Consider the following 26,804-nt stretch of genomic DNA (forward strand, 5'->3'; position numbering starts at 1 on the left):
ATAACTACTGGACGTCAATCAACCAATAAAGTTACTTTTCCATTAAGAAAAACACGAAACTCTCTAAAAGTAGGGTGCTTACCCTGACCTTCGAATCACTGCCCTTATCAACAGCCACAGGCCATCAGACCGGCTGCGGGATGGAAGGTTAGTCCAGGGGTCTGAAGATAAATGGACCGATCACCCTTCGGATGAAAAACGGCCGGCCACCGACTCGCGCGACCTCTATCGGATTTTGATGCACTCAAACTGAAGGCTACAGCCAGGGTCAAACTAAAGTAACTACCTAATGAAATTATAAAAAAATCCAAGATATTTGACGACCGATATTGTTTACATTTTAGTTAATAGATTTTAAATTCTTACTAATTGTTATAACGTTTTCGTGATAATTCAGTTCGTTTATTAGCAATGTGGGGTGAATACTCGTACAAGTCAATGCAATTTTATTAAAAAGATTTTTGACTTTAGTCTTCTCTTGCAATAGAATGAAGGGCAATTGGGCAATTGAGTATTGTAAACAGAACCTTCAGAAAGCAATTTTAAAGTCAAACGAATCCTCTTCAATTAGCAACTGATACCTATTTTTGGCATAAGTATTAGTTACTTCAAGTAGATGGAAAATTGAGAACGTTGAGATCTATTACTTTGAGGAATGAACACAAGCTAAGTGTGAATTTTCTTTTTAATTTGTATAGAGTCGCTAGGCAATTAATTAATGTTACGTCATAAATTTAAAGGTATACATTTTATTAAGGCAATGATTAATTTACGCCCCATCCCAGGTTGTTAAAAATTTGCAAACATAGAATAATAAAGAAACGTTAGCTAATGCATCCTTTTATTATGATGAAAATATTATGATTTTATTGTGGTATGCGTCATCCATTTGGAGAATTAGTAGGGCTTACTCCCACATACCAAAACATTCTGGCCCAGTGCTCAAGGCACTCATGACTTGCATAAATAACACGCACTATTAATATACTCGTACTACGACTAGTTGAAAAATTGTTTGCACAGATAAACTTAGGAACAGTAGCTTTACTATTCAAGGCATTTTTTGTTGTTAGGATAGCTAAAATCAGAATGTGGACGAACTAGAATTAGCAGAGCTGTAATATTATGCATTTAAAGCGCTAAATCATAGGCTTCCATGCAAATACTTGGTCAGGGTAAATTAAAGTGACATTGTAGCCCCGTGGTTACATATGAGACTAAAGTTTTGCAAGAACAGAAGCTTGAAAGTAATAAACTTTATAAAGCAAGTACCTACACTTAGAGAATCATGTGTTCAAGATGAGCAAGAAAATTAATGGAACGAAGTGTACGAGGTATTCGTAAGCGGATCTACTGCTTCTATATGTATTGTGCAGTTGCTGAGATCTCTAAAAGTTACATAAGTTGATAAGGGATTGGATGGCCGTAATCGTGACTCGGGGAAAAAGATGACGAACAGTCTTCAAGAAGATTAATGGCTAATCTCTTCTCTACGATAGACTACGTTTTTTCGACTTGGGAAATTATTACAGCATATTACGGAGGATTTCATTAACATACATTACGGAATAATGTAGATACAACCATATTTTTGCGGGTAAGTTAGTATTAATGTTGGCGAGTTTCGAAGGACAGAAAATAAAAACAGTTTTTATGCTAAATGCGCAAGTTTCTGAATCATGGGCAGATGTTTGTTTAGTTGTTTTGTTTATGTTAGGTTACTCTACAATACGTGGGCAGGCCGGTACTACTAGGTGGACCGACGATCTGGTAAAGGTCGCGGGAAGAGCCTGGTGGCGGGCAGCGCAGGACCGTTCATTATGGAAAACCTTGGGGGAGGCCTTTGTCCAGCAGTGGACGTCATTTGGCTGAAACGAACGAACGAACGAACGAACGAACTCTACAATAATAAACATTTGTATTCAGATTCTTCCTATTAGGATTATTACCTACAAAGGCAAGGACATCAAACTACACATCAATTTTTGTCCCAACTTCACAGCTAATACAACTACAAAAATTTTAAGCTTGAGAGTTCTTGTCTATTAGATCTTCAATTATTAATGTCTTGTAGGTCTATAATCAACGCTATAAGCTGTCTACAGGGACCATTAGTCGCAGTATACGTCGCTTGAATATTTTAGGTCTGCTTGAGAGAAATCTGTTTAAGGTTTGCCTAAGTAATGGTGGCCTTACGGACAGAATAGGAATTAGACAGAGACAAACATTATGCCATGAATTAGGTTTAAAGCGGCTCTACATGAAGACTGAGGGAGGCCTTTGTCCAGCGGTGGACATAATTTGGCTGAAACGGTAACGGCTCAACCAAAAAGAACATACCATACAAGTTATGATCCTGTTATTTCTCTGTTATTTTATGATTGAAAGATAAATCGTCGAGGATTTTGCTTATAGTTACCTACCTTACAAACTCTCAATAAGCATGATTTCCTCGATTAATTTTGAATCATATTCGGTAAACATTAAAAAAATACAATTAAAAATTCATTGGCTAGTGATTTTTTGGTTTGATGAACTGCTGTTGACTGTACTACCTGGTAAAGTTCACGCGCGTGTAAAATTATTCAAGCACTTAGCGCCGTAACTAATTAGCGCTTATAATTTATTAAAGCCCTATTAAGCGTCCTTCAGAATATTCAAATCTATTCTGGGTAAAATTTGACGTGCAATAAAACGTTTTTATTCATGTTTTGAATAGCAACATGAGTTTATTAACATCAAATATTAAATGCGTTGTTCGTACCACACCACACAAAAATTGGGCAACATTATGAACCGATTTTAAAGGATTAGTAAATTGCAGATTATATTTTTTAAATAAAAAATAAAAAGTTCGCAAAAACTATTTTAAACCAAATTCCACCCATTGAGTCGTTTCAAAGCATCTGAAAGCTTCTCATTCAGTTGAGCCTTATACAAAAATCATTAAGTTCAAAGTACTCAATATAACATAATTTTGTAGGTAGAGTCTACCTACTTACTTTACGTTGCAGTAATTTTGTTGCATGAAATTACCGTTATTACAGTTGCATGAGCAATAAAAAAGCAAGCAAAGCGTGCTTCAAGACTTTTATAACCAAAACAATCGGAATGTGAATTTTTGCACTAAAATTTGCCCCATATCCAGAAAATTACAGTTATTTTAATATTAATTTATAGTTTTTTTCTACGGGCAGTGTGCACTAAAGATTTTTTTTAAAGATTAATGAACCCAAATTAGTGACAGGAAAAATTGCTCTGTACAATACTTACCCACTAAAAATAAACTAATTTAATAACGTAAGTGCGCCTATTAACGACCCCCCAAAATTTGTATCCTATTACCGCCCTATTTTTCTTTCTTTCATAAAAGACATAATAACAGGTTCCAGAAAACACGTTACTTAAAAAATATCTAGATATGTTTATTGACTATCAAAACGATTAAAGTTTGTGTTCGTAAATAACCAGTAAACGGAGTTATTTCACATTAAATGGGACGCGCCCGCAACGGACGCACTTTTCATACTGACGCGCTCCCAGCTACTTAAGGTGCACCTTGTTATTAATTAGCGATTTTAACACATTTAAAATGAGTATACCAACATGTTTTTGCATAACAATATTAATTCGTACTTTAGTTTCCTTAATAAACCCTCAATATAGCCCTCTCGCTGTATTTATGTGGCTTAAATACAATTTTAAATAAGGGCGGTAATAGAAACACTTTTCATAATTTGGTTTCTAATACCGACCCATGGCGTTGTTAGAATTTTGATTAAGTTTCTTATTTTAGTATTTATATCTTTAATTACGCATTTAACCTCCACTTTGTTGTCTTGATCGATTCATAAGAATATTTCACATAATTAAATCAATTAACGCCATACATTAATTGTCATAGGTTTGGCATAAAACTGCAATGAACATTAAAGAATATCTCTAATAATGTATGACAATAGATTTTATAAAAACCTGTTAAATTCTAATTAGTACTTATTTGATATAAAATAAAACCTAATAGAAATGATACTTCACTGATCACGTCTTCGTTAAAGTAGATATTTTAGCTGGTTACTGTTTTTTTTTACGGTCGGTAATAGAATAAAGTAATATTCATACTTAATTCTATTACCGCCTCATAATTATAACGCCACCTGCGAAGACTTATAAGCCTGTATTTTGTATATAACTAACATTTATGACATGACACCTAACCAATCATGCGTTATCACAACTACTATGTAACTTTTTAAGATCTTTTGGATTAATAAAAAAAAATTAAAATAATTATATAGACATTGTCCAATTGTCCATAGTTTAAATTAAAATACACAATTACACACAATTAAAATCAAAAACATCAGTCAAAAACGAAAGTCAAATTAAAAATAAAATATTAAATGCAAATTATTTTTTATTAAAAACTCAAATATACATAGTTTAAATAATGACCCCCACTACTCACTAGAAGACCTGGTATCGCGTAATCAAGTATAATTGAGGAATTTATTATTCTACTATTTCTGCTTGATTATTTATTTATTTTCGAGAAGCGTGCCTTTTCTCTTTTAACAATAAAAAAAAATAACTTGAAAAAAAAAACAAATTTAACTAAAACTAAAAGCAAAACAAATTTAACTTGAAAAAATCAAGTGGTTCCCGAGCCTATGAGCGGGAATCGAACCCGTGCCTCTTGGAATATACCCAATTGAAGAGCAATATTCTTAGCGGTCGGTAATAGAAACAGAAAAAACGTTAATAGAAACACACCTCGTCTATAGGTCGGTAATAGAAACAACTGCTTATTCAGATTAAATTGCTATTTATTAATTATTGTGTGATTGAATACTCATTGTTACTACTTGAATTCAAAGATTACTTCATCATTGTTATAAATAAATTAAAGTGTCTTTTCTATCACCACGTCTTATATCTAATTTTCTAACGTTTATCCGAAGTCAGCTTAAACTGGCGGTAATAGGCGCATTTACGTTACTTTGTAAAACTTGTGCTAACTCCTCATTGTCACAAAAGTCACCGAGTTCATTGGTTTATTTCTAATTTCTAATTCTCATAATGTAAGTTTATTTTGATCTTCAATAACTTTCGTGAGAAAGTTGTGAATAGACTGGCTTATTTGTACCTGGCAACGTCTTCAGGTTCACTGAGCAAATGAGTTGTTCCCAGAAACGGGACAGCTAGTAAAAGTTTTTGCATCGTATTTACGATTTCCCTGTTACTGAACGAGCGAGCAACTCATTACTTAGGTAGATTTAGGGCAAAAATAAAGGCTATCTTTGTTCCTTGTTTACATGATCAAATATTGATATTAGAACGGAGAAACAAAGTAAGATTGATGACGATTCATTGTCCACCGCACTCACGCTATATTCAAGTAGGGAGTTTTTTTTTTCATAACTTTTATTTAAATAATATGTGTCAGTAAAAGTGATGCATTTTTCTTTTTTGTCTATAATCCAGAATAGTATAATAGAATTGTATGGAAAATTAGCTTGAATAGCTCAACTCATTATAAAATATCGATTGCTTGCTTCTGCTCTAAAATAAAATTCGAATAACCCAGTTCCTAAATAGGGAAAGTGACTTAAGGGACAATAGACATAATTTTTCTGTTATCGCTCATCGAGCTATCTCTCACGCTTGTCTGAACAACGTTTAAATTGTGCAGTGGTATCAAAGGCGATCTTGGAACTTTGCGGTTCCCTTTAAAATTTATTCGCAGGACATTATCTAAAAATAACCTTTAGATTGATCTATTAATTGAACTCAGAAGACAGCTGCTTGCTTAAGATACGAGTAAGACTGCTTAAAATTATGTAAGTGACCTATAACAACTTACAAATAGTGACTATTCAATATGAGAGAACTCTGGAGGAAAATGAATATTATGGGTGTACAACAATAAGCTTGCATTTGCATAGATAATCTTTTCACATGACCGAATCCTATTGTGCTGAATTGCATACCTCACAGTTGCACGCATTGGTGGGATCTCACCTTTATCATGTTGATGAACCCCGCACTTTCACGGTCTCCTTGAGGATATTCTTAGTCTATCGGAGTTCGTGAACTAACTAAACTGGATTCCTAGAATCCAAAAGCTAAGTCCATTAGTGCCCACTTCATTCATGTTTGGACATTAAACTCAATCGACAACAATGCAGCCTCAAGCATAAATAGAGCTGACACCTTATTTGATATAAATAGCAGTAATATGATCTCTGGAATCCAAAATTAAACCCCGAATACCTTCCATAATGGAATTTCGACAAGGACCCGCTAAATCCCGGATCAATTAAGCAGTAGCCCGCTAATTCCGGAGTACCTACATTCTTTGTATTTTATTATGCTGATGTAACTGTCCTTTCATGGAATGTGAAAACAATGTTCACCATCTACATATTTTATAAAGCCGCCATATTGTAGAAATACTTTTCAAATTTTCATTACAAAAGTGTTTGTTTTGTGTAGTTTTCAATAGAAGTACCTAGTCAAATATTTAAATAGTGCTTTAATTTCTAGTTGGTAGTTTTAAAACAAAACGTTGATTAAAGGAATAGTACAATAAAGAGAATGCGAGAGTGCTATAAACATTCGCATTTTTACAATACACACACAAAAATTACGGGTAATAGAAACATAAAAAGTAATACCGTAAATATATTTTTGTGGTAACCCTAAGCAGTTGTTCCGAAATCGTTAATCCAATGAGAGTCGTCCACGCGGCCTTTGGTCTAACAAACTTCCCCGAATTTTATGAACAGCCCAACACAAGTTTGGACAGGCGCAGGATACAATTCACTTATTTTCGGGTATTTTTAGCACTGGGGCAAAGACCCCGGAAGACCCTCAGTAGTTCCTAAGATAACAATGTTAATGTTACCTCTATTAGTCCTTTCTTTATTTTTAGATCTACTCCACCTTAATTAATTACTTACGGTAATCAACGTAACAACAAATAAATTTCGTAGAACGTGTTATATATCCCTGCATATAACACGTTCTACGAAAAAGTCTAGCTTATTCCAAAATGGTGCAAACAATTCCATTAAAATAGTCAACACCAATTTCATCATGAGATGAAAATAAGATTTTTAGACAGGTCCATTTCGCCTCCGGCCGTTTTAGTAATAATCATAAAGCCTATAATCCCAAGGCTGGCCAGTCCTTGGAGCTGCCTGGCGCTGGGAGACTACTTCCGACAGACAAATTGGTCGCCGTGAAATATCGCCCAATACGCCCTACTTCTTGGATACATCTCCGAGGGTAAATCAAGGATGGATTGGTTCCGTGTGTGAGCTAGGCTAGACATACATTTTTATATTATATTATTATGTACAGTTGGTTTTCGTAAAAGTATTTGTGTAGGGTAATTCCAGGATACATGCCCCAGTGGGATAGGTGCCACGATTTTAAGTACACTATGTTACAAGCAACTTAGCCTAAAGTTATAGTACGTATAATAGAAAGGGACCTCCCCGTACCACTTTTCGCCTCGCAAACCATCAAAGAGTGCGTTCGTTTAACCAGTGAGAGCAAAAATCTTCCGCGGCCAGACCTTAGCGAGCGTCGGAATAATATTGGTAAGTATCTTTTAATGGAAATTTTTTTTGTCAACTGTAAAATGAAGCAGATTTTTATATAATTTGATAGACTATCTTATAACTTATACGGGATAGCTATGTTTAATTCGATTTTTAGTGTTATTATATTTTTTATTAAATAAGGCACATATCCTATGCTAAAAGGATAGTTGCCTAATTTTTTTTGGGTATAGATCCCCTTAGGGCCATATCCCATGCACCTAGGGGCATCTATCCTAACCTGCTCCTTTTGTCACAGGTAGCAAGTAAGAAGAAAAAAAAAATGTAGTACGGTTAACCTTAGGAAAGTAATAAATAGTCCTTCTAATCGAATTACCTTTTTACCCGACTGCGCTAGAAAGAGGGTTATGTTTTTCGGGTGGATGTACTAAGTATTATTTTAATAAAAAATATTAAATTTCATTTTTAATTCATTTAATAACAAACAATCTTAAATAATAATACTTGGCTTGTTTGATTTCAAAATGCATTAGATCCTTAGAATTAAAAAACTGTATTAACGAGTCATCTATCCCTGCATCAGGCATCTATCCTTTGAAGCAATCATACAGTGAGTCTTCTATCCCCCACATTAGGCGTCTATCCCACTTTTTAGAGGTCAATTAAAATGGTATTTACTAAGAATCGGTATAACTTAAACTAAAATAATTATAGTAATATCATAGACGAAAGACCAAAGTTTACAGATACTAAGGTCAAATTGTTAATAAAAACTTACTGACTGAGTTACAGAGCTGTTTCAAAAAGTGCTTACCCTAATCGCAAGAAATGACGACCACGGCCGCTCTGTCGAGATAAGTTGCACCTTACCTATCACGAGTGTACTGTTTCTATTCCACTTAATTGTAACTACGACAAATTCATTTTTACAGGGGTGCAAGAAAATCCATATCCTAAGTTGTCTAAAATCTGCGATTTGTTGCTCCAAGTATGATTTCCGAAACCAAGTGCCACAAGCAACTGTGGAAGTTTGACAAATTGCTATACCGCCAGTTTCTTACCTTTAAATACTCGATCAATTACACCAGTGCTGGAGGCAGTTGGCTTAATTTGATTAAAGACTTCGGGGACAGAATAAAAACTAATCACTTTTAAACCGACTAGAGTCGCGTGGGCCGGGACTAGGTGTCAAAACTTTTAGCTTTTACTTCTAATTGGGTGAATTTCAACAAGTGCATATTTTTGCCTAATTTTGGTGGAAATTGTTATTTGTGTATTTTTATTCTTTAATTATAGATCAAATTTATTGGAAACTTATACTGTTTCTAAAATGATTAAGACATTAAATTTTGTCCAGTAGTTTTTTAGATTTTCCTTACACCAAAATTAAGAGAACACCAAAATTTATATTAAAGCACCAAAATTAGAAAATATGCTGCCAGTCGGTCATATCTTAGTGCCAAGCTCAAGAAATGGTTTTAAATTTACCAGCACCGACTCCAAAAATATTAATCATGGTATATTGTCCTAATAAATAAATAACGACGTACTTATTTTCTACTTTTAAGTGATTTTTGGCGTCGATTTTAATTTTTTTGTTAAAATTATTTTTTTTTCATGCTTTTTAGTTGATTAGTCCTTGTTATTGTCACTGAAGAGGGACAGTACCTATGTTTAATGTGATTGCAATATGGAAAATTATAGTCTTAATCACAATCCAAGTGTAAATAATCTTCTACTCATTAATAATGTTGTCCTCAAAATGGAACCTATGTATATTTTCGTGTAAAAAAAAATCAAAGTTCTATGTCATAAAAAACATATGATTTTCAGCTACGCCGCTCAAAAAATGTGTTTGGGAAATTGACCCAATTGATATTTATTAGATCCATTTTTAGAATTCAGGTTTAATTTTAGAGTTGCGATAAAGTAATCAGATTTTCTAATCAAGATTATACTTTTTATGGCATTCCGTTTATATTAATTACGGAGGCCACTCACAAATCTTTGAGTTTTTAAATTGTTTCAGAATAAATTTTGTTTATTGCCTTGTAAATTAAACTTTCAAGTATCTTTGGGGAACAAGGTAAAGGGATAATTTATTTCAGTCAACGATATCGTGTTTCCAAAAATGATCAAGGTTAACGTAAAAACATTACCAAGGATTTCCGTCAGCACACAATAATTAAAAATATTTCGTAGAACTGATGGGAGTTGGGGTGGAAAACTTCTCGAGTGGCGACGACGGATCGGAAGACGTAGTAAACAGGCCTCACTATAGCGTCTTTGTAATTTATTGTGTATACGATGTGGTGAAGGTCGGGGGAAGCGGGCAGTGCAAGACCGGTCGTCGTGAAAACCCTTGGTGGAGGCTTTTGTCCAGCAGTGGACGTCATTTGGCTGAAACGAACGAACGACGAATACTAAAAATTTTCCACCAGCCCAACGCCACTAATGAGTAGGTACAATTTAGTAATGAAGTTATGCGATAACCGTCGTCCTGCTCTATCAAGCGCGAGTTGACGTTCCCGGCACGTCGGTTGGAAAACAACATGCATCCCAGTGATTTTATTACGCTGCTGAGGCGGTAATCGAGAGGAAATGTATGGACGTGCCCCGCGTGCCAACTGTTGTCCTCAAATAGATATTTTATAGGACGAGGAAATAGCTATTAATAAACAAGTGGATTAATGTAGTCCAGTAAGGAGTATTGAAATAGGAACGATAGTAGGAGTCGGATAAGACGACAACGTTTACCTAAATTACAAAATTACCAATCGTATGTTATAGATGAAGTGGAAAATTACAAAGCATTGTGAAAATTGAGTAAAACCTAAGTACTCGTAAGTACCTATTCTATAAGGCTGCAATATTATTACATTTACTGAAATACCCTATCCTATTAATTGTCTCTTTCAGCTCATTAAATAGTGATTTTAATGATGATTTGAAATTACTTTTTTACAGTGAAGAAAGAGCTTTTGGCCTGCCTCTCACCCGGTGATAAGTTTATGTTTCCGAAGGTGGAGATTAACATCGTATAAAATAGTAAAACAGTTTAAATATAAATACAATAATAAGTCATATCTCCATTATGCTATCCAGATATCTGGCGGAGCTCGCATAAATCACTGGCGCTTAGCATCGGCAGTGGGAGGAGCGGCGTTAACAAGTGCCGCTTGAATAAAGAATTAAATTACGAAGCCTTTCTAGGGTGCTCTGATTTATGTACCAAATTGTCTATTGTTTTTTTGTTTAATAAGTACTAATTACTTACATTTTTACATGTACTAATAAGCGCGTCTGTGATTGAACAATCAAAGTAAAGAGTCTACATCTAAAAGTAACAATATTTCTATACATGGAGCAGTAAAGAAAATTTAAATTTGATCAAGTGATCAATGTATTGGGCTATCTTAGTCCAAAATTTGGGTCCCAGATGTGACAATGCAGACATGAGAATAAGACTTTATCCTTAAAAGATGACAGATTTGTCATATTTCCGAAACTGATGTTATGTTTCATCTATCACGATAATATGCCCGGGCATCACGATGTGGCCTAACTAACGATCGGCCTACGACATAGACAAGGTACCAAATACCGACTACGATTTTCAATTTCCACAAGTAAAATAACATTGAACGACCTCCAGTCAGATCGAGGAGCTGATTTAATAAAGCAAGCAAATGATCCGCAGAAGCCAATACCACGAAATAGCGGACTGCGCTTTGTGGCGGAGCGGAGCGGCCTTCGTCCACTGCATTTGTTAGGTCCAGAGATTAATCCCGAGACCTTCGGCGGATATTGGAAATAGGAGAGCGAGAGATTTAGCTCTGGCTCAATACGGCTTCGTTATCTAATAGGAAGACTGGGTCTAATGAATTTTCATGGATTTTTATTTTTCAAGATGCCTCTGGCAATAAGATCCTTATTGCACACGGAACGGAAGAACCTGCTACAAACCTACTGGATATTGTAGACAAAATGAACTAAAATGACAAGACACACGATAATTCTTCATTACTTAAATCGAATACAAGTTAGTTATTGTTCATTAGCTTAGCCATAAACCGATTTCTAATTAGTTGCCTACCAATATTTATAACGACCGTGTCCATGTCATTATTAAATTATTATATTTCCATGGTAGCGAGCTGGCCGTATGTTAGTAAGAAATTCCCAAAAATATCAAATCAATTGTGACTACGTTACGTAAATAATGTAAATTACGTTGAGACTATAAAAAACAGCAGGCAATAAAATTACCTACTATAGTTCAACATTTTTTTCATATTTTATCAATAAAACAACAAATACTTATAATGGAATTCGATATAAAACCAAATGCGTTCATAGAAAAAATATATGAAATTGTATAAAAACAAATTTCCATTTAAATTGACGCTCTATCTTGACGTGAATGTACGGTGCGTCTGATTTATTTTAAACGATTTTGATGTCGCCGCCATAGATGTTTTCGTATTAAGTTAAAGAAAATACAAATCAAGAGATTATATGAAATACCGCCAACTTTCAATCTATCTCTACATTTTCCGAGTTAAATTACATCCTTCTGTTCTATCAATTAAATCTATTAAACTAAGCAAATAAAGTCATGTTTTATTCTAGAATAATATTAATAAAAGTCTTACTGACATTTCGGCTACAGAATTATCACGCCCAATATCTTGAAGAGCCGAGAATTTTCCCTAATACCGGCACGTAGGGCGCGCGTTTCGAATATCAATAAATTCGACTGTCAACTATGATGTAGTGGTTCTATTGCTAGTAATACTTGTTTTTTTTTTATAAAAATATTCTTAGCATTCTACACGGTAATTAGATTACCTATTTGATCAATAATAATCAGTTGTTGAGATGCCACTTCATTGAAAGTTGAGACGATAAACAATTAGTAGACGTGGTTTTGAGTAGATATAATAGGTAAACAACTAAGTACGAGTACCTACTTATAAATAAATAGATAAAGTTTGTTTTGAATGCTTGGAAATGCAATATTTTTACTTTGCCTAGAATTCACATTCCTCTTTAAAAATATTTTACAAATCGTATCGAAGTAGTTACTTTATCGGTCTGCATCAAAGTCATTTTTGAACAATTTAGTAAAGTGGTGTTTATTATTTTAGTTATAGGTACTTTCAGTATGAAAAAGACATAGAACTTTTTATTTTGATGTGAGAATAATAAATTATTGGGTCGTCTGTATTATTATGAAGCCGCACCGATTTATTTAGAGCACAATGAAAATGTGTCGGGTCGGTCTAGAATTGGGCTGCTCCTAAAAGTTTCTTTTTTCAGCCACATAAGTAAAATAGGGCACAACTGTGTGAGGAGAGGTGTTCCATCAATAAAGTAAATATTTTCCCGCGGTGTTGCGTGTATGACATGTGGGTCATAAGGAGCTTTTATGTAACACAAAGCCAAATTGAGACCTAAAGAACACACCGGATCTTTACCTGACACGGTTCCTAAAAATTAAGTGTTTGACAAGCTATTCTTCAATATCATGCAAGGCATAGGAATAAATGATACTTGAAACTGAATTTATTTAACGATTATAATAGTGGTTATAAATGGTGGTTGTCGTGCATAAACGAAAAACTTTGCATTTTACTTTTAACACTATAAAAAAGATTCAGACATTTTTACTACTGGAATTATAATTGCAGTTTAAAAAATTGTAAAACAATCTGCTAAATGTATCATAGGCATAACAAAGGCAGGCACTGTAATCGAATCAGGTTGTGGTTCAGTCTGCCACCTGCTACGTCTGGCTTCTGTAGCCGTAGTCACAGCAATCAGTAGGTATGTTACACTCAATATTTTGCTGGAAAATAGTACAAACTATTACACTAATTATTTACGGAGAAAGCCAAATTGTTTAGGTTGATGCGTAATCTTTACTTACTACAGTAGAAATATCTCTGATTACGATAAAAACTTTCAAAATAAACTACGGTGAATATTGTAAAGGTTTCTATAAAAATTGCCCTATCCACAAGAGACCCAAACATACTTAGACATGATGTTTACATAAACCTTAGTTGGAATATTAAGTTTAAAGATCTACACTCAAGTATTATGTGATAAAATGGTGTTCTAATACATATAAGTATCGACACGACACCTCTAGAGCAGTTAGCATAACAAATAAAATATAAAAATATTCTAGTGTGGAATAGCAAGAGCTTTTCAATAAACGTATTGGAATGGAAAGGAAGATTGGAAAAGGCGCGCAGAAATGCTCGCGTATTCGGCGCCTTTTAACACAAATATAAAATTCACAAAGAGGATATTTCTAAAATTATAACGTTATTTGAAATTGATATCTACGAGAATAAATGTAGTACATATTTGTTGGATTGTACCTTGAGACTTCGTCTTTGAAACGACACCTAAAAATTTTTGCGCGTACTTTTTTCGTCTATGATGTACAAGACAATACGATAATAAACAAAATGTAGATTAATCAAGAGTACGCGATAATAAACAAATATGTAGATTATGAATACAAAAGAAGTGTTATGCGCGAGTATGTGCATATTTAAGCAGCTACTCGTTTTACGATTCGGAGTGCCCAAAACAAACGTATGAAATCATACAGAACCGGGTCACTTGGTCCCGAAATATATAATTAGGCTGCGAAGTTAGTCCCATTCAAAATTAATGGGGGCCTCTCCAAACAGCCGGGACCTTTGTGTTCTTAATGCCGGATTAGTTACTGTTGACGGCTCAAAGAGTGGGAATTAAACGGTTATGAGCGGTGGTGAATTCTTTCAGCATAAAAACAAACGGAATACTGTAAAACATTTGTTTGAAGCCACATGAAGGGAAGAAACATCAAAGCCTAAAATACACATTTTATAAAAATTTAGAGAAACGTGTATATTTACCTGAAATTAAATGTCAAATGTTTCACTTAAAGCTACGTGTATTGTTCTACGAGCTTAAAAAGCTCAGTGCTGAATAGACATCGTCATTTCACTGAAAAGTTATGAAAGCATAATCGGAATAGATTCATGAAATTCGATTTATTATTCAACGCGAGGTCAAGGAACGAATATTTAGGTTACGAAATCATAAAAATAATGCCTTAACTCGGTCATAATTAAAATCGAATCAGTTCCTTCAGCTAATCGATAAAGCTGTCTCGATGCAAGTCTTCCTCGTTTCCGCTTATTGAAATGCCGACGTTATGCCGTTAGATATACGTTTGGAATTTAATTGAGGATCGCGTTGTCATGTTGGACTTTTGTATTGTAATGCGTTTCGTTCGCAAGGCCACGGCGGAGAGGGATGGAGGCATGGAAATGTTTGCGGGGGGAGCGAGACGGGGCTAGAGGAATGCAAGGCTAGGTCGCAGGTAGGACAGTGACCTGACCCAGTTTCGGTTGCAGGGCATCGTGTAATATTGATTTAATGACCTGTTTCCACTTGTTGCTTGGGCGAGGTCTGAGACGCCAAGGAAATTCGCTATGATGTATGGCAGTTTAAAGACGTTTGAAGGCAAGGGAATCGACGTTTGAAAACTGTTTGTTCATTTTCTAGATTCAAAATAATTAAAAGGCTACATTCCGCTGTTATATTAAAACGTTCATACAATAATAATAATAATGGCAGACGCCAATGTTGCCCCTCAGTCCGGTCTATACGACCCATGACGCCAGGGGGGGCCCATTTAGTCGCTGGCTAGTCACCGCCTGCCATTTTTTCAGTCTGAGACTATGAACCAGGCAGGTGTCCCGTAGTCTCCATCCATAGCCTAGTAACCAGTCCATCCATCCTTCATCCATAACCCTAGTCCATTCTCCAATAACTGCAATAGCTCCTGTGCACAGGCTGGGGATGGTCTCTGGCTACATCCCATGATATAGTCAGAGACTAGATCCAGCATGTGCACCACTTTCACTTTTGTTGAATATTTTGCGCTTAAAACGGCCTCTACGTGTTGGATCTGTATCCCCACGCAAGCCTTATAAAGGACCGGGCCACTTTTGACCCGTGAGCTCCAAAGCGTACAAACATTATAATAAATACACTTTATTGCACAAGTATTACTTTAATACAAGTAGAAAGCAAGAATTTATTAGACCCCGCTTCTAGTTAGGGCGGGAAATTGGCCTAGGTAACCGAGTATCTATCTATAAGACAGACGGTTCCGTAGTAATTTAGCCCTGCCTAACTTTAAACACTATAGTCAAGTAGGTAACTAGTGGTAGTAGAATAGAGTCGGTTGTGGTGCCAAAAGAAAAAGACAACATATTTCAATCACCTAGGAAATTAGTTTTAATATCGTCTTGGCACGGTATTGATAAACTCAGTATTAAATAAATTAAAATTAGCTAAACACCTGTATCAAAATAAAAAAAATCTAATAAATGTTCTATCATATAAATGTTTCTATAGTTTTTAAACATTACGTTGCTAATTCGTAAATCTTGGACTGATCATCACGATGACGATTAGCAAGACCATTTTCTCAGAGAAAGAAATGAACACAAAATAAATAGGTAGGTACCTGTAAAAGCTTAATATGTAGACCGAGATCACCGAGTTAAAAGAATACACAAAATGTTCACAAGTTATTTAAATATATTCGTAGCTACGCTCAGTAGAGTTACCGAATTTAAAAAAAAAAACATAAAAAGCACATCATAGTAAGTTCCGCCAGTAATAGTAACAAGCATGCTCACCTACCTTGTTATTGGTTACCTAGATGGGGCAAAATACATAAAATATTTGAATACAGTTACTTAAAAATATTAGAGCCGTTTTTATACTACTGGCTACGCTTATGTAGCTTTATTTCTAAAGCTAGAAAGCTAGCTAAAGATACCTAGTCGAGAGAATAAATACACAAAATGTTCACAAAGTTAAAAAACATTTAGAGCCGTTTTAAGGCTACGGTCACGTAGCTTTACCGATCCTAAAACATTTCCAAAATACCTGGATTGCGATAAAAAATACAAGAAATGTTCACAGTAAAACATAATGATAAACACATTAGAACCGTTTTGTAGACCAGTGGCTACGCTCAAGTAAGTTACCGAACGTAAAAAAATCCATCAAACAACATAAAAGTTAGTTATTTAAATTTTATCGAACCGTTTTTAACACTTGTGATTTTTAAACTGAAAAAAGTGCGGATCTAGTATCTGCAGATTGTAATTTCTAAATAAAATCAAGTGTCTACGCTCACGTAGCGTTACTGAACCTAAAAATATCTCCAACAAAAGAAAAATCATTTAAAAAAGTTCCTAGTAGTTCCGCAGATAACAAGCATGCTCACCTACCTTATTGTTGCAGCGTGGGTGCTGGGCTGGCTGATGTGCAAGACGGTGCCGTACGTGCAGGGGCTCTCCGTCGCCGCCTCCGTCTACAGCCTCGTCGCCGTGTCCCTGGACAGGTAAGAAAAGTTTACATTTATTTACGTACTTATTTAACGCACCAGTACTACGGGACTATTCCCATTGCAACTCTTGTGTAGCCAGGATCTACAGCTTGACCACCAATAAAAACCCAACCAGTAAAGGTCAAGTTTGTCCCGGGGGAATGTTAAACTATCATTGGAACCGCCACGAAATCAATCAAATGAACATAGGAGGAGTTAAAGTTCAGATTCGACTCCTCCAGTATTTAAGAAAGGTTCAACAAAGGTTTAAGTAAGCACCAGTACAGTCAGCGTCAAATACGTAGTTCCTGACACCCGAGGTAGACAAAAAGTTCGGAACACGTCTTTGTTACAGTTGGAATAAGGTATTATTGTCAACTTTTGGTCACTTTGTGTGCCAGGTTCTATTTATTTTAAAAAATAATCTAGCGTCGATTTTTTTAGAAATAATGCGAATTGAGTTACAGTAAATGTGAAATATCTGTAAAAAAAGACCGAGTCAATCATCTTACGTTTTGAGTTAGTAGATTTTCGTAGCTGACTCACAAATAAAGCCTTAGCAAGGCTCCGTATTATTAGTTACGAAAATGTTATGTAGGTATGAGATGAAACAAAAAGGCTATAAGCCATAACTTTACAGGAAAATTACCCTTCGAGTCTTAGAATAATGTTATCACAAGTACCTACCTACGCTGAGAATATGAAGCACTTATATATTTTTCGTCGTAATCCAAATAATATTTTTTTTGCGTTAATATTATTGTCAAAGTGATAAACGTATTTTGTCGAAATCCTACAAGATGTGACAATAAAATAATTTGTATTTTCACCTCGGAATAAAAGTACCTAATAATGATTCTACCACCATTAGCACGCATTTTCAGGGTAGTCATTTGGTTGGATTGGAATGGCTTTGTGGAATCACTAGAAGTTACTCATAGTATACATTATTGTAACACCCGCACTTTTTTATGAAAATTAAAAAACGTTAGCACCCAAAAATATACCATAATTTGGTAACAGTACGCGAGATTTTGCATTTATATTCGTTGAAACAAGCACTTTAACAACAAAATTACGATTTACAAATTGATTTCAATGTCTACTTACATTTCTTGGAAAATCCACTAGAGACGAGTTTTCCAATTGACACTCAATAATTTTGCACTAATACACCTATTGTTCTAATAAATTACTACACTTTGTACGAAAAGTTAACACTTTACAATTAAATAGCTGATTTCTCGGAAAAATCAGCCGTTACGTTGCACTCGCGAACTTACTTTGAACTATTATTTCGCTACCCTCAATCATCTTTAAAAGATTTTTGAATTTTCTTACTAGGGATTCGTAGCTTGGAGAAACTTACTTTGGCCACGGTGCGTTCCTTAACACGTAAAAATAAAATGTGTTGTCATATTGATATTATTTTACAAGGTGAAACGTAAGTATTTAGAAAATCTAATCGAAAAAATAATTCGTATTTTCACTTCGAAATAAAGACAATAATGACACGGCCATCATTAGCGCGCATTTTCAGGGTAGGTAGTCATTTGGTTGGATTGGAATTGCTTTTTGGATAAGTACTCATAGTTACCTATTCTTTGGTGACACCCGCATTTTTTACGATTATAAAAAAAGTTAGCTCCCAAAAATATGCCCTAACTTTGTTACAGTATGCGAAATTTTGCAATTATATTAGTTGAAACAAGCACTACTAACAACTAAATTACGATTTACAAATTGCTTTCAATGGCTACTTACATTCTTGGAAAATCCACATCAGACGATTCCTCCAACTAACACTGAATAATTTCACACTAACGCACTTATTGTTCTAATAAATTACTACACTTTGTACGAAAAGTTAACAATTCCTAATTAAATAGCTGATTTCCCGGAAAAATCAGCCGTTACGTTTGCACTCGCGATTTTACTTGAAATAAAATTTCGTTACCCTCAATCACCATTATAACCATGTTTTTAATTTTCTTACTTAGGGTTTGTAGCTTGGAGAAACTTACTTTGGCCGCGCTGCGTTCCGCACCACCTAAGATTTGTGTTCATTTATTTTTCTTAAATATCAGAAAATAAAAAAATACGTCTAATTAAATTAAATTACTATTTTTTAAATGGAAAATATTATTAGTAAGTATTTTACATTTGGCAATGGTGACTATTTTACGTTTTCAAAAATTGTTTGAATTTCTACTGTTCAATTATACGTGTTCGAAATTCGAATCCAAAATTAGGCTTGCCAAGATTTTTTGCTAGAGTCAACATTTTTGAATATCTTCTGAACTAATGTTGGTACTACTATTGTTAAAATATGTTATATCAAACATGTTAATTGTTAGCGTCCATCAAAGTTTATTAGCAAACAACACACGCGGTACGTTTCCCTAAACAACAAAAGCCGGGGGTCCTTTCCAGTACATTGAAAGTTTCAAGCGCCTTGCCCATTACAATTCCGAAGGCTCAAGATGCGGCATACCTGGGCCAAGGCCTTGACCCAAAAGTCAAGCGTTGCCCTATTATGCAGCTGGGTTCTAGTGATGGCGAATTATCGATATTCTTGTTTGCGATGTTTGCCTTTTCAACTAGTGTTGTCGAAAAATCGAATAAAGAATCGATTATCCGTAGAATCGATTTTTAAAAACAACAGATGATAATCGATTAATAAATCAAAACAATATTATCGATAACATCGATTATATTTTCGAAATCGATAAGCTATTTTTTGTAGGTAACTATGGATTTTTCTGTAAAATCTTTAGCTTTTCAAGAAAATTAGGACCCTAGGTGCTACTGGATTTTTCTCCTTTTTCTCCAATTTTCCATTATGAACAAATAATATAATTTTAAATAACTTGAAAACATCAAATTGTCTAAGGTGGGAATCGAACCCACAACCATATTGAAAACCTATGCATAAGCAACAGATACTTGATTTAAGTAAAATCTAATTTGTCATTTAAAAATTCAAGTTCATCGATACTTACCCACTTTTTTGTAGACATCGACATGCGACAGTCAGTCGATAACTCATGTCGATATTTTCAGCTCAGGCCAGCACTGATGGGTTCAAGGACGAGCGATTTGTCGATGCAATGAAAAATTGAGGTGTGCCTGATGGATGGCCGATGGTGTTAGCTTGGAATCCTTTAGAATTTTTATGGGGACGGCAGGGTAGGGCGGCGGCTTGGGAAAGAATTTGTTTTGGTTGTTCAATATTCATGGGAGGGAATGCAAGAAGGCATTCCAAAACGTTGACAACTATTTGATGCTATGACAAGCTTTATACTATGCCTACCTACCGGTATTATGTAAAACTATAGCGTAGGTACTTTGTGAGAAGTGAAGACATTGATCCATTTGAGCTATGCCACGCCTATTATAGAGGCTCATAAAGTCTGGGAGCACATTGTACACACATAGTTAAAAAGACAAGATTCTCTCAAATTGAGCAGTAAATCTAATTTGCCGTAACGTGACGCGCATCGCTTGTTATTTTCATTCAGTTAACGCCGGTAATTACGTCATAAAAGAAATATGTCGCTCATATAATTAACATCAGCCTTGTCGTGCAGCTGCGTGTTTTTGAACGTCGCAGCCCCGCGACCTTCGGGAGGATAACGTATGAAGGGTTTGTTTAATTTGTATCATATAACCTCCTTCTCCCTCACTCATGCTTGATCCCAGGGGTGAGCAAGTGAGACAGGGCTGAATGTTTTATTGAAATCGTTCAGTGGAGTAGGACTTCTGAGGGTCAGTTTAACCGCAATTTACCTAATAGTTCTTAGTTTACCGCCCGGGATTAGGGCACTAAAATTTCTATGTAGGGGTACTAAAATGAAAATTTCCACTAGCTTCTGTCTGCAATAATAAACTCCTTTCCTTGCATATAGTAGGTAGGTATCCGTTGTATCTAATCGTGATCTGCAACATCATTTTAGTGCAAAGATGTTCGTTGATTGTAATTGTCTCTAGAATTGCCATTATTTGGTCCATTTAATTAAGTTTTCAGCTTTTATTGGTCTGCCATTAAGTACCTAATCTATCCAACCATTCAATTACTTAAGTAAGTAATTAAATAACTTCATTTTATGTTTATAAGACTTACGTATTGAGCCTGCTTTACCTAAAATTTGGTTCATTTTGCAAAAAAATGCGTCAGGGAGTCACAGCAAAATGAGGGAACGTGACGGATTTTGAAATGAGAAGGAGCACGTTAATATTAGCATCAAGTGGGACGGGCATGATGCAAATGTAAAAACCATAAATATGTGAGGGATTTGAGGATTATATTCTTTTGTTCTTAGCTACGTGCTCAAAATTATTTACCATCGACCTTCCCCAGTTTTGTGCGTTGTTCTTTAATATGCCTAAACATTAATTTTTAGGTCTTCGGTAAGTGTGTTTTGTCACACATGTTTTGACATATTTTTAGTTTTTCGATAACTACCTATATTGATTTTCCCACGTTCCCTACTTTTATACTAGGCTGTTGCCTGAAGGGGCCTTTGATCGAGAAAGTTACAATGTTATCAACATTGTTTACATTGGGTATACATGTGACCTGAGAAATGGAGCAGGGGACTTGGTAAAGTAAACTTCTGATTTGGAAAACAGCTAGGTTGCTAAGGGAACTTTACAGTTCCGGGTCGGGATTTGGGGTATGATTGGTCAAGTTTATTAGTTGTTTTCAATCGTTTCGTTGACAGCCTTCCAGTTTCAGGCCTGTAAAGTTTTTGGGAAAAGTTTTCATAATCAAATTTTATAATTAGTATCGCAAATTTTTGGTTTTCGGTTATCATAATTTATGTAATAGATAAATTGTTATGTGTTATTGTGCAACAATGAGTGATTGCCACATTTAGTGTTACTTTGGCACACTAAAAGATGATGAACTTTTCAAAGCACTTTCCTTTCCACCTACATGTGAATGTATTAAAAGAATTCAGGAATACAATATAAATTCACTCCTAAATATTATTTTTATCCTCAAACCTTGACATGTCTCATTATTTCCCACCCTACTGCGGATGCGACACCCTTTGTAAAAAAACCACATAACGCTCAGATAATTTTCTCGTAACGACAAAACGGTCGCATAGGTAGGGGAGAGTTCGGTATATTGTACCGCCGGATAAATTGTACCACCCTCATATTTCGTAAAGTATTTATTGAATGTTTGTGATTGTAACACTCAGCGATACACAACTAAAATCAATTAATATCGGCCATGTGGTTATTGCCGTGACAGCAAACATGTGTGTTTATTTTAAAAAGTATTTTTTCATTGTTTTCAAGTAACTTTTGACAATACATGTTTAGTTTGTAATTTTGTTAAATTTAATCACAGGGTGTTTCTAATATATTATTTAGAAGCGTAAATTAGTGTGGATTACAATTATTTCAAACATTTTTCGGTATTTATAAGCTATATTTTTTACCGATTTTTTAAAAGCACTATCACCTAGTCGGTTAAATTGTACCACATCAAGTTGTATGGAACTTTACCAAAGGATTTTGAAATTTTTTTTTGTAAATCATATTTTGAAGTTATAATAGCGTAGTTATGTTTGACTAACAATAAATGAAAGCAAAAGACTGGCAAAGTAGATTACGTACAAGTGTGCGTTACGATAATTGGAATTACAAAACCCTACTCAAAATCGTGATAACGTGTAAAACAATATCGATTGTCTATGTTATTAACTACTGTTCCTTTTCGTTTCCTAATTTGTTAAGAATGAATCGTATAATATTTTGCCATAGTTTTATTATAGGCTTGAAATTTATTGAAATCCAATCCTGTGGTACAAATTATCGAACCGGTTGGCTAAATTGGACCGAAGCTCTGAACTCGTACTTTGTTGATTTGTGCTAAATATACAACAATCATGTTAATTAATACTTATGAAATAGTAAGTTGAATAATGTATCTTTTATTATATACCATGGACATTAGCAAAAACAAAAGAAAACTATGTGTAAAATGGGATTGAAAAAAACTGGTCCAAATTAGCGGACTCTCCCTTATATTTTTCCATGCATTGGCCGGATATTTTATTTTTATGCGAGGAGTTTAATTTTTCGATACACGGGCGGCCTGGATTGTTTGATGTTAACAAAAGAGCAAAATTATTCTTCCTTTGTTTTTAAGTCTACTTACTAATAGGGTAGGGTAGTAACATAATATTTCTTATAAGCCGACATAACTCTCTTACATACATTTTTAAGGCAAAGGGACTAACTTTTTATTAAGTCCGGAGGTCCTAAAACACAATTTTGCATAAAATTGAATACTGACAGTTTTAAGGGCCAAAATAAAGCATTTTAAAAAGAAGTTGTGTTAAACACAACTTGAGATTTTTAAATGCTTTTTTAAAATCATTGCTTACTTAATTTATTTGTGTCAATTAACCAAAAAAAATTGAAAATTTCAGTGAGTTAATGCTTCGGTAATACACCTTTATTATAGCACTAATAGACGCCTCAGATATTCAGCCGCCTGCCGCCGCCATAGTTGGGCAACTCGTGCCGAGTGGCGTCCCGGAGCGGAATCCCGGGCCGCGTACACTGTCATTACCACAACACCGTGTCGAGTGTAGGGTTGAACAGCGATCCCTTCAAAAATGTACTTATACGAGTATGATTTATGGTTTTAGTAACGTTATTTAGAACATAATATTCTTATTCCTAGTTATTATAATATGTTGTAGTATACAGGGTGGAATTTTGTAATGCCACCTGGAGGAAAAGTACTCTTAATAATGTAGATAGAAAATTCTACTCTAAGAAAACATTCCTTTATTTTTGAAAACAAATAGAACTGCATTCAAAGAGTATAGGTTCTATTTTATTACTATTCTAGGACGTTTTCTGTGAATTTACAAACATGTTCGCTATAGAGCTACACCTACGTACACCACGGTAGAGAATAAGTCACAAAATTAATCATCCTTAACATAAGAAAACACTGAGTCACTGGATCTGATGCAATATAAAACTGTTTTACATAATGTATTTACGTATATTGAAAGATTCTGTCAATTTAGAAATATTTGTGTTGCTTTATGACTATGCTGAATAATCTTCAACAATAAAAGACAAAACTGCTGGACAAATATTTAATAATAATAGTTGTAGTATCTTGCCAGCCCTGGAAGTATCTGTAGCGGCGCAAATGGCACGCAGCGAGTTCCCGCGGAAGCTCCGCATCAAGGCCGCGTCACGGGCTGGATGCCATGCCGCTAGTTGTGCGCACGGCAGATGAGCATTGGAGAAATGACGAATTTATGCGGAAATCTATTTGTCGTTGAGGTGGGGTTTAGTGAGTAACATTAACGGAAACAACCTTTCGAAATTTAAATAATGAATTAGACGAGAAGTAAGTAAGAAAATTAAATCAAATCAAGAACATTTATCAAATTATGACCAGTATTTTTTTTAGTCTAGGATGGTGCATATCTGCCTTATAAGTACCTATTTACTCTCGCCTTGAAAAAACCCTTATGAACGACACACAGATAAGTATCACAAAGATCATAATTTTATGAACTGCATCAGTTTAGTCAAAGTCATCTCACTTTTTCGGATTTGTATAACGAGGAACCAGACGAATGATTTCCTCATGTGTTCATAAACCATCTAGAAAATAACGTTTCCTAATAGTCTCGACCGGAAATCGAACTGTTGCGAGCCCACCAAAGAACACCATAAAATTGATTAAAAACACAGCCAGAAAAAGGTTGCCCTCAAGGTCAGTCCCGTTCCATTGCAATCTCGAGGGCTTCCTGACACCCCAAAGCAAACTATTTGCGTAATGGCGCGCGCCGCGCTTCCACCGCGCTGCATCTCGAGGCCGCCCGCCCAAGATTGCCCCGCCCGCCCTTGGAGACCAAATTGCCGAATGGTAACATACTGTCATGGAAATCGTGCGTGAAGCGGTACTGCGCGCAGAAAAGGAGCAACCTTTTTTATTGTTGACCTATATTCCGAGGACAACATAAGATTGCAATCAGATGTAGGCGGGCTACCCTTGATAAAAGATTAATTTCTCATTGCAAAATAATATGCAGTAAAGAAGAGCCCACAACAAAGGTTGAACTGAGAGTGGTGGGAACTGGGCATTGACATTATCTATCAAATGACGATGATTTAAAATAATTCCTAAATCATCAGAATCAATTGAATAAAACATAATAAACTAAACTAAAATATTTACCTCTAAATATAGCCAGAGGACGAACTCTTCCTGAAAATAAATTAAACAATTAATAATGGTAAATAATTTTAAGTTTTCCACTCGGGTAAGTTATAGTTACTTTGCGGACCGTACGCCTGTAGAGACTGGATTAGGCAGGTTCCTTGTTAGGTCATTTTCGGTGTTTGTCATGTCTTTGTAACTTTGCAGCCGAGTGAAATATGTGACGTACAAGGTTCCCAGAAGGATAATAAATATGCAGAGGTACATATTCGGGATAAAGCGCTTACTAGCTGCCTTTTGGTGAACACTTTTCTAATTAAAGTTACTTAATATCGAACGACGTTTATAAGATATTTTTAAGAGCCTTTACTGAGAATAATTTAATGTAATCTAAAAATAAATTGCATTTTTGATTTAACTATGACCTGAGCTAACAAGCTAGTGTATAAATTAAACAATAAACGAAATAATCAGTGTTTCTCCGAAGAAAATAAATTAAATTTGCATGATACGGGGCAAACATTTCTCGTCGAGAGCAAGTTACACATAGAGATTGCAAAACGCTTTCAATTATACTTCTTTTTTTAGACCAGATCTTTACATAATACTATTAAGTGCTCCTCCGTAATATATTTCAAGTACCTAATCATGTACGACTGCATTAGGACCTACCTCTATCTTTCAATGTCATTTATATCTAAATTGGTTAATCTGAATATTGAATTGAAAGCTCAACCTTAATAGGACTTATGTCGTACGAGTCTTTTCGTTTAAGACGAACAAGTTGAAATCTGTATATTGAACTAAAGACACAGAAACAACACAAAGATTCAGAATGTTCACAATGACCGTCTCTTTTACGCAACAACAAGACCCTCTGAAAAACAGGCCCTCTACAAGCACTCAGAACATCAATAGAAAACGGCCGGGCAGTCCATTTTATTGTTCAGCGGCCGGCCGAGTGCGTTACATTTCCCTGGCGATTTCACAAACGATTGCACGCCCCAAAAGGTTGGCCAGTGTCCTTGCACACTGCAGCCTTGGGCAGAGATTTGAAAGGCTTACAAGGACCCCTCGATACTTACACTAATGTGTGTACGAGTACTATCAGGGATTCATAGAGAGGTTTAAAAAGAACAGCAGTTTCAACGGTGATAATTGCTTATAAAAGCTAAATTAACTGACCTTCTTGCAATGCTATTTTTCAGCACATCTTGTCCCGAAGCATTAGAAAATATATGTATAAGACACAAGGGCTTGTAAGGGCGTTTTTTAAATAAATTCCTTTTTATGACATTTAAAAGAAATATTTTACGCCTCATAGACTTTCGAAACCCTGTCACATTAGAGATTTTTTTCAATTACGAACAGAATTCCTTTGAATCTCAATCTCAGCCGAAGGACGCGATATATCATGGACCTCTACCCAGTCCGTCTGTTCATTCGTGGCTTCAAGGCCTTGGAGGAATTAAGCATTATCAATTTACGTAAGACATTAAGTACACAAAGATTTATTCTTTGGGTGTCAAGCCTGTTTGATAAAAATCTTAATAGCCCAATATTCATTTACAAACCTCTTTCAAATAGCTTTATTCATTCTGATATT

General features: G+C 35.1%; 2 protein-coding genes across 2 annotated transcripts in view; one reads left to right on the forward strand and one right to left on the reverse strand.

Annotated features, from left to right (window-relative positions):
- The window catches only part of LOC114353450 (facilitated trehalose transporter Tret1-2 homolog), a 113,054-nt gene extending 94,801 nt beyond the window's left edge, over positions 1–18,253 (reverse strand). The window contains exons 1-2 of the mRNA XM_028305475.1: positions 18,094–18,253; positions 16,886–16,990 (exon numbers count right to left, since the gene is read on the reverse strand). The gene's annotated coding sequence lies outside the window, so the exon portion shown is untranslated. The remainder of the gene's footprint in view (positions 1–16,885; positions 16,991–18,093) is intronic.
- Positions 1–26,804, forward strand: part of BomSIFR (neuropeptide FF receptor 2-like) — a 137,538-nt gene that overhangs the window by 67,937 nt on the left and 42,797 nt on the right. Inside the window, exon 2 of the mRNA XM_028305428.1 lies at positions 16,899–16,998. Within this exon, the coding sequence (XP_028161229.1) occupies positions 16,899–16,998 (100 nt within the window). The remainder of the gene's footprint in view (positions 1–16,898; positions 16,999–26,804) is intronic.

The sequence above is a fragment of the Ostrinia furnacalis genome, unplaced genomic scaffold (assembly GCF_004193835.3).
Source record: "Ostrinia furnacalis isolate ACB-3 unplaced genomic scaffold, ASM419383v2 OfSCF1657, whole genome shotgun sequence".
Classification (NCBI taxonomy): Eukaryota; Metazoa; Arthropoda; class Insecta; order Lepidoptera; family Crambidae; genus Ostrinia; species Ostrinia furnacalis.